This window comes from Cryptotermes secundus, unplaced genomic scaffold, assembly GCF_002891405.2.
Source record: "Cryptotermes secundus unplaced genomic scaffold, Csec_1.0 scaffold333, whole genome shotgun sequence".
Classification (NCBI taxonomy): Eukaryota; Metazoa; Arthropoda; class Insecta; order Blattodea; family Kalotermitidae; genus Cryptotermes; species Cryptotermes secundus.
Window position 1 is genome coordinate 1,293,373 of NW_019742965.1, and position 8,124 is coordinate 1,301,496.

At 42.6% G+C, this 8,124-nt stretch overlaps 1 protein-coding gene across 1 annotated transcript in view; it reads left to right on the forward strand.

Annotated features, from left to right (window-relative positions):
• LOC111873457 overlaps window positions 1–8,124 on the forward strand; it is a 70,265-nt gene that overhangs the window by 54,344 nt on the left and 7,797 nt on the right. The window contains exon 6 of the mRNA XM_023868196.2: window positions 4,326–4,471. Within this exon, the coding sequence (XP_023723964.1) occupies window positions 4,326–4,471 (146 nt within the window). The remainder of the gene's footprint in view (window positions 1–4,325; window positions 4,472–8,124) is intronic.

The following is an 8,124-nucleotide window of genomic DNA, read 5'->3' on the forward strand; positions in this document are numbered from 1 at the left end:
GAGTTCTATCTTAGGAACTGAGGCTCTCTCAGCTGTGGCTAGGAAGAATTCTATCTTAGGAACTGAAGCTCTCTCAGCTGTGGCTAGGAAGAGTTCTATCTTAGGAACTGAGGCTCTCTCAGCTGTGGCTAGGAAGAGTTCTATCTTCTGAGTTACAACACTGTAGGTCGTTGAAAGTCAAGCAGCGTTTCGGAAGAGCATATCGCCTCCATCTTCAGCGCTATGCTTACCATCTGCTTTCACGTTGGTTTCTTGCTCGGCTTATTGTTCGACCCTGAAGATAGAAGCGATAATTTCCTCCGGAACATCGGTTGACTTTTAACAGACCACCCAATCAACTATCCAATGGGTACCGGGGGCTCTTTCCCCGGGGGTAAAGTGGCAGGGTCCTGAAGCTGACCACTCACTTCCAGCTACTGCCGAGTTCAAGAAAATGTGGATCTATAGATGCACTCCCCCATACGCCTTCATGGCGTAGTGCTTAATTCGTTGAGCACAGGAACAACTTTACCCTTACTTTTACACGGTGTTATATCCCTGTTTGTCTTAATTTGCTTTTAGAAAGTAACTCCTCTATGAAGTACTGTGTAAAAAAAATTAATTGGGTTTATGAACATTTTTTAAGCATGGGTATGGAAGGAGAGGACGCTATAAATAAGGGAGATTCTCAAGGGAATACGTTCTTTTGTATGCTTGATTTTTGGACTGTGAAAATGATTACGTCAGTACGTTCTACCGATATGACTTCATATAAACAACGAAGGGAAGATAAACTTAACCTGCTCAACTCTGGAGAATATATATTTTCAAATGTTTTTTATGTGTGTGTGTGTGTGTTTGTTGTATGTTTTATATACATCGTCTGCCTATGTGGTCTAGTGGTCAGATTTCCTGCCTACAGATCCAGAGGTGGGTTCGGTTCCCGGCGTTACTAGATTTTCTGAGAAGTAGGGGGTCTGGAACGGGGTCCACTCAGCCTCGTGGGGATAATTGAGGAGCTGTTTTAAGGAAATAGCGGCTCCGGTCTAGAAAATCGAAATTAACGGCCGTGGGTATTCGTTGCGCTGACCAGGCGACACCCTCTATCCGCTAAATTTGTCACTAACTCCGACGACAAGGGGCGGTCTCTTTACAGTTCGCTTGCGGACTAAAAGCCACGGAGTTTGTTTATTCGTTGCTTANAGGTCCGGGTTCGGTTCCGGGCGTTAATTAACGGCCGTGGGTATTCGTTGCGCTGACCAGGCGAGACCCTCTATCCGCCAAATTTGGCACTAACTTCGCCGAGAAGAGGCTATCTCTATAGTTCGCTTGCGGACTAAAAGCCACGGAGTTTGTTTATTCGTTTCTTATAGAGAACGTCGATTCACATATGTATTTATTAACTTCTTTATTTACGGTTTATATATCATCGCCTTCAGCAATTCAGGTTATGCGACGTGGAAAGGGAGGATGAGTGAACAGTAAATTGAAAGGGATACGAAAGAGAGGATTCATTGAACAATTTCAGGTACTATCACTGCATTTGCTTGGATGGACTGAGGGAATCCAGAAATACGAGAGGACGACCCGTCTCCAGGCTCATATTTCAGCCCAGAAGCTCCCGAATACGAAACAGGATTTGTACCCACCTGAATGGAAAATTCTGTAGCCATAGTTATGATATGGACCGAGCCTGAGGATATATGTAGAATTTTATTTGATATATATTTAAAGTAAGGATTATATTGGACAGAGGCTCACCGAAATCGTACTTAATAAAATTGACTGTAAATTCCAAAACAGTTTTCATCGATCACTGGTCAGTAATTTCGAAATTCCGGAGATATGGTCATAACGCACTGAAGAGGCAGATACCGTCTCTCTGCAATGCTTTCATTAGGCACCTCTTGCAAGTAACACGTAATAGAATATGAATAATAAATTTATAATCAATTATTCCACGTGTCCACTATATACTACCTACGTTATATTGCAAGAAGTTGGGTAGAGACCCTCAATACCGAGATTATATCTAAACAAATCCCGTCATAACTGGCCTTGGCCTTTAACAATAATAAAATTGACATTCATCCAGAGATAAATTTGCGACCTTCTGAACAAGATCAGCGCTATACAAATGAGGTTGTCATTGCCAAAAGGACCTAAACGAGAAGTGAATACGACACAAAGTCCGAGGGCCGGATTTAAAGTTGTAGAGACCCCAGGGACATCAAAATGTGGAGGCCCCTATTGGTAACAACAAAGTTCGGTTATAACAATTTTGTTGGTTTTTATTTTATAGTAAAACGTAAAGGTAAAGTTGTGTCTATGTTCAACTAATTAAGCACTACAACATGAAGGCGTATGGGGGGAGTGGATGCATAGATCCACATTTTCTTGACCTCGGCATTAGTTGGAGGTGAGTGGTCAGCTTCATTTCCCGGCCATTTTACCCCGAGGCTTTTCCCCCCATTAGATAGGAGGTTGGGTGGTCCACAGAGCCGGTCTGGACGACATGAAGAATTGAAAATTCTTGACCCCACCGGGACTCAACCTCCTTCCCCTCGGTGGCCCAGCCAGTAGCCAGTCGCTATACCGACTGCGCTATCCCGGCTCACTTTTATTTTATATAACGGTTGAAAATACAAATAAACATTTTATGGTTATAGAAAAGTATATATTTCAATAGAATCTGTGCAATTTTGCGTTATGGAGGCCATGGGTCGCACCCTTTTAAATGTGATTCTGCGTGCTAAGCATTTTCGGTCAGAATTGCACTTGAAATTATTTCTACAAACTGTTGGGCATGAAGGGAAGGTTAGAAGGTTACTGTTCATTTTATTTCACATCAGGTGGCTCGCAAGACTTGGTTTATCTGGACCTCTTTGTGGCAGTGGGATTTTGGGAGCCCCAGAACAAATCCTTAACCTTCGTGGGCATTGTCCGGCCTAGCGCTAGCCGTGTAGACCAGTAGTTCTCAAACTTTTGGAGTCGACAGATTCACAGCAACAAATTACACACTCAAGGACCCCTCATCTCTAAACCAACTTAAATTATCTGCGTATTAACTTAAAACATATTTAAATAAAATAATGGCGAGAGACTCTATGTACAGATATTGAGGGATATACACGTTTTCAGCACTCCTGAATACGAAGAACTGGCTCTTGTGATGTCATCTGTGTGTGTGGATATGCCCCTAGCTAGCGACTAAATGGCTGAGTAGACGTTATTCATATTTATTATTTAAGAGTTTGCCCATCATATATTGGTGCCCGATAAATATGGACGTATCAGCTTTCTCCGTAGGCCCTGCATGCATACATTGATTGACTTCATATGGCTCCTATAAGAAGAACTGATAATGAGCAATATATGAAGGTTTATAGCTCCCAGTTCCTAGCAATGTTTATGAGGGATGTAGGTTCACCTAAAGAATTCGTTTGCAGTTTTTTATTGTCAGTAACATCCTAAAGGATGTGAGATTGTCGTCTATATCTTTGTATTCATGCACCACCACCATGCATCTGCCCAGTCACTCATCACTGTAAGCATCCCTGCATCTGCCCAGTCACTCATCACTCTAAGCATCCGTGCATCTGCCCAGTCACTCATCACTGTAACCATCCCTGCATCTGCCCAGTCACTCATCACTGTAAGCATCCGTGCTTCTGCCCAGTCACTCATCACTGTAAGCATCCGTGCATCTGCCCATTCACACATCACTGTAAGCATCCGTACATCTGCCCATTCACTCATCACTGTAAGCATCCGTGCATCTGTCCATTCACTCATCACTGTAAGCATCCGTGCATCTGTCCATTCACTCATCACTGTAAGCATCCGTGCATCTGCCCATTCACTCATCAGTGTAAGCATCCGTTCACCAGACCATTCTGTTCCCAGTGCTCTATCCATTTATGCATTCATCTCACATCATCCCCTTCTGAGGAGGACGGGCGTCTGGGTTGAAATGCAGTACCCTCTATTTTTAAATCTACATTTTCTACCCCGCAGCTGAGTTATTTTCAATTATATCTTAAAATATTTGAGTGTAAAACCCTGGGAAAGAAGAGCATAAATTTAGGTTAGTCGGTAATTTAGTGAGTCACTTTCTTACGCATTTTTTGGATAATTTGTTGATTAGTCAAAAAAACCTAAAGATCGGAGAAGTCTAGGAAATCAAGGCGTGGCTACGAAAATAATATGAAAATGTATGTTTAAGAAATAGGGAGGATGGGCTTCTTAAAATGGTGAAATAAATTTGGGCTTCATAAGTGGCGGATAATTTATTAATCGGCCGACTAACTCTTGGCAATGCCATTGTGACGTCTCCTTTTTTGCAGGTTCCCATTATATGTATCAGGTACAAAGGACATGGCCTTCCACATTCCCCTCGAGTCCAAGAAAAAGGCAGTCTTCAGGTATAAAGTCCGCCTGCCGCCCTACATCACATGCACACAATGTGTAATACAGTGGACGTACTACACCGGTAAGCATTCTAAAGTTACCATCACGTGTACACAGAGTGTGATCCAGTGAATGTACTACGTTGGTAAAGCGGACGTACTGCGTTGGTAAGGATTCTGTTAGCATATAAATAGTAATCACTTACACATAGCATGAAGCCCAATTCACATGACGTACAAATAAGAATTGTATCTGTATTCAGATTGAGATCCAATGGAAGTATTTTCTTGGTAAGTACTCTAGAGGGGCATGACTTGCCATTACGTTCGTGCGGTGTGGTACAGTGAATAGAGTACAGCATTCTGTGGGAACATGTCTCGCCATTGCGTATCCAGTGGATGTACTACATCGGTAAACATCCTGCAACAATGTAACTTTCCTTCACGTAAACGAAGAGAATAAGCCAATGGAAATAGATTCCTGGTAAGCATCCTATAGGAACAGCACAAACTGAACACAGTGGATGGACCATGATGGTAAGCACTCTAATAGATCATAATTTATCACATGCATACGAAAGGCGATGACGTGTAGGTACTGCACAGATAAGCAATTGCAGCGTTTATTTTGGGTTAGTGGGAATTATTTGCATTTGTCTTTTCTTTATACAATCTGTAGATGGCCTTCCCTGAATCCTTTAACAAAACAATATATGTATTTTGTGACTGGTATACACCGTTTTTCCTTTCTCATGTGTGGTATACATGAGAAACTAGTATGATGTCGACAGAATTGATCTTAAGATTCTGATATATGTACATGTTTCTAGTCCCCTGAAGACCAAAGACTGGATTTTGAAACGTCTTTCTCTGTCTGCATGAACGTGGCCTTCGCTAGTTCTTGAATGGTTGGACGGATTGCACTCATGTTCGGTATTTAATAGTTTATTCAGCATAAGTCGGTGCTCGTTGAATCAGAATATTCTAGCTCCAAAAACAGGGACCCTTCAAATAAGCCCCAAGCAAAAGGTCTTATTTTTGTTGAAGGTGAATCCAACCTATTTATATTACATTTCCATGATTTATGGGGACCATCACTCTAAATGAAACTCTGTTCGTAGTAAAATAACGATACGCTCACTAGGGGGCCCAAAGGCCAAGTGTCAATTTTCTCGAAGACGGCGTGGCCGGCAGGGTAAAATCACCATTTTTCGGACAGCAATTTTTCCTCAGGAAGCAAGAGCAATATTGCGGGGGTGGCCACATGACCTTGTACCTCTTATCCAACCAATTTCTCGGAAGGAGTACAAGTATATTTATGTCTGAGAACAGGGTGTTGAGGAGAATATTTGGACCGAAGAGAGATGAAGTGACAGGAAGTTGGAGAAAATTGCACAATGAGGAGCTTCATAACTTGTACTCTTCTCCAAGTATAATTAGAATGATCAAGACAAGTAGGATGAGGTGGGCAGGACATGTAGCAAGACCGGAGGAGAAGAGAAATGCATATAGAATATTGCTGGGAAAGCCAGAAGGAAAGAGACCACTGGGAAGACCACGGCGTAAGTGGGTGGACAATATTAAAATTGGTCCTAGAGAAATATGATGGGATGGTTTGGATTGGATTGATCTGGCTCAGGATAAGGGCCAGTGGAGGCGTCTTGTGAGCACAGTAATGAATCTTCGGGCTCCGTAAATTGCTGGGCAGTTCTTGAGTGACTGCAATACGTCCGGCTTATGAGAATAATCCAACAACAATTGTTACTCAACGTGTATGTATTTTAGCTTACATAATCAGCGTTCAATATGGCTTATGAAACAATAACCGATTTTTCCCAAGGTAACATATCCAAGGTAAATCGAATATGAGAAAGCACGTGAAATATATTTACACCGATTTTTTTACCCTTTTTTATCGCGTCTGTAACGTCCGTAGGACATTCACGAATTAAGATGGCTTCATATTTCCATTTTTATATACGCTGAGGACTGCAAGTGTACACAGGGTGCGTGTGAGGGGACTGTAATATTCGATCCTCAGAACCAGTGATCCTTACTTCGATTACTTCACCAAACCAAGGGACAGGCTGAAGGCGTACCGGACTGCTGGATACGGACGGACAGTTCTGTCACCAGTCTTCCTGTCGGTTTGAACTGACACTGCTGCGTCAGAGTTGTCAAACTACCATTGTTCTGTTGAAGGCTGAATCCTGCATCTAAAATGTGACCTCCTTCATTAATCTGCGCATTTAATTTCTAATCTACTTTGTTTAGTGCAGTGAAAGAAAATGTAAAGAAAAAAATAAGAGTACATTATTTTTTTGTGACATAAATGGTCTGAATGGTCACAAATATACTTAGTGACTCTAATAGTTTAAATTGGGGGAAGTTTATGCAATATTGGCAGAATATCAATAAAGGACTTACGGAGTTCCTTCTCTCTCTCTCTCTCTCTGTGGCGCTACAGCCCCAATTTGAGCCTAAGCCTACCTCCATGAAATTCTCCGTTTCACTTCGGTTTACTAGATCTTACACTTTTGGTAGGACTCCTTGGGCGAGTGATCAGCTCATCGCAAGGCCTCTACCTGTAGACAAATACAGAAAAACGCACACAAACATACATGCCCTGAGTGGGATTCGAACCCACGATCTCGGCTTCCGAGCGAGCGAAGACAGTGCACGCCTTAGACTGCTCGGCTACCGTGACCGGCACGGAGTTCCTTATCAGGAACCTATTAGCGAGTCGTAGGTCTATCCCCCCCAGTCTTTCAAATACAAATATCAGTAATGTAATAGAACGGAGTAGCATAACTGTAAAGCCTTCGACTCGTGTTCCTGATATGTTCGGATCGAATCTCAGTTGGGACACTGCCTATCCTGAGTGGGTTTTCATGGTTTCTCTCAGTCCCTTCAGGCAAATGCCAGTACAGTACTTCGATTATGCCACTAACGCTTTCTTCTGAACCCTTTCCAATTAATTATTAATCTATGCTCATAACATTTGGCCAATGTGGCCTAGTGGTCGGAGTTCCTGGATACATATCCAGATGTCCCGGGTTCGATTCCCGACGCTACCAGATTTTCTGAGAAGTAGTGGGTCTGGAACGGGGTCCACAGCCTCGTGAGGATAAGTGAGGGGCTATTTCAAGGAAATAGCGGCTCTGGGTTAGAAAACCGAGATTAACGGAGTGGGGATCCGTTGCGCTGACCAGTCGACACCCTCTATCAGCAAACGTTGGCACTAACTTCGCCGACAGGCGGCAGTCGCTCCGTCGGTATAGTTGATTGCGGACTAAAATACACGGAGTTTGTTTTGTATATGTATATATATATAAAAAATATTGTCTTCCTACTGAGAGCATCGTAAAATAACCCGCGCATATATGTAGAACTCTGTGAACATTAATTGATGCGAGATTGTGAAGATCGCCCTGAGCATTGTCCTCGTGTTTCTTTTTAATATTATGTCAGCAGTGCAATAGAACATCTGTGCAAAAGAGTGAGGTTGAAGCAAGATTATGGGGCCGTTCAAAGTAGGATCCTGGGATGTCCAATTCTGAGACATACTGAAAGAGATAATCAAAAGGAAAAGATATAAATGAATGAGAGACAGAGAACGAGAGAATTGAAGGAGGGTAGGACACGAGGAGGAAATAATGAATACTGAGAGGAATTCGGTAATTCGGGATGAAAAGACGGGTTTTCGTCCATGCGCGAGATAGAGTACGTCGTGATA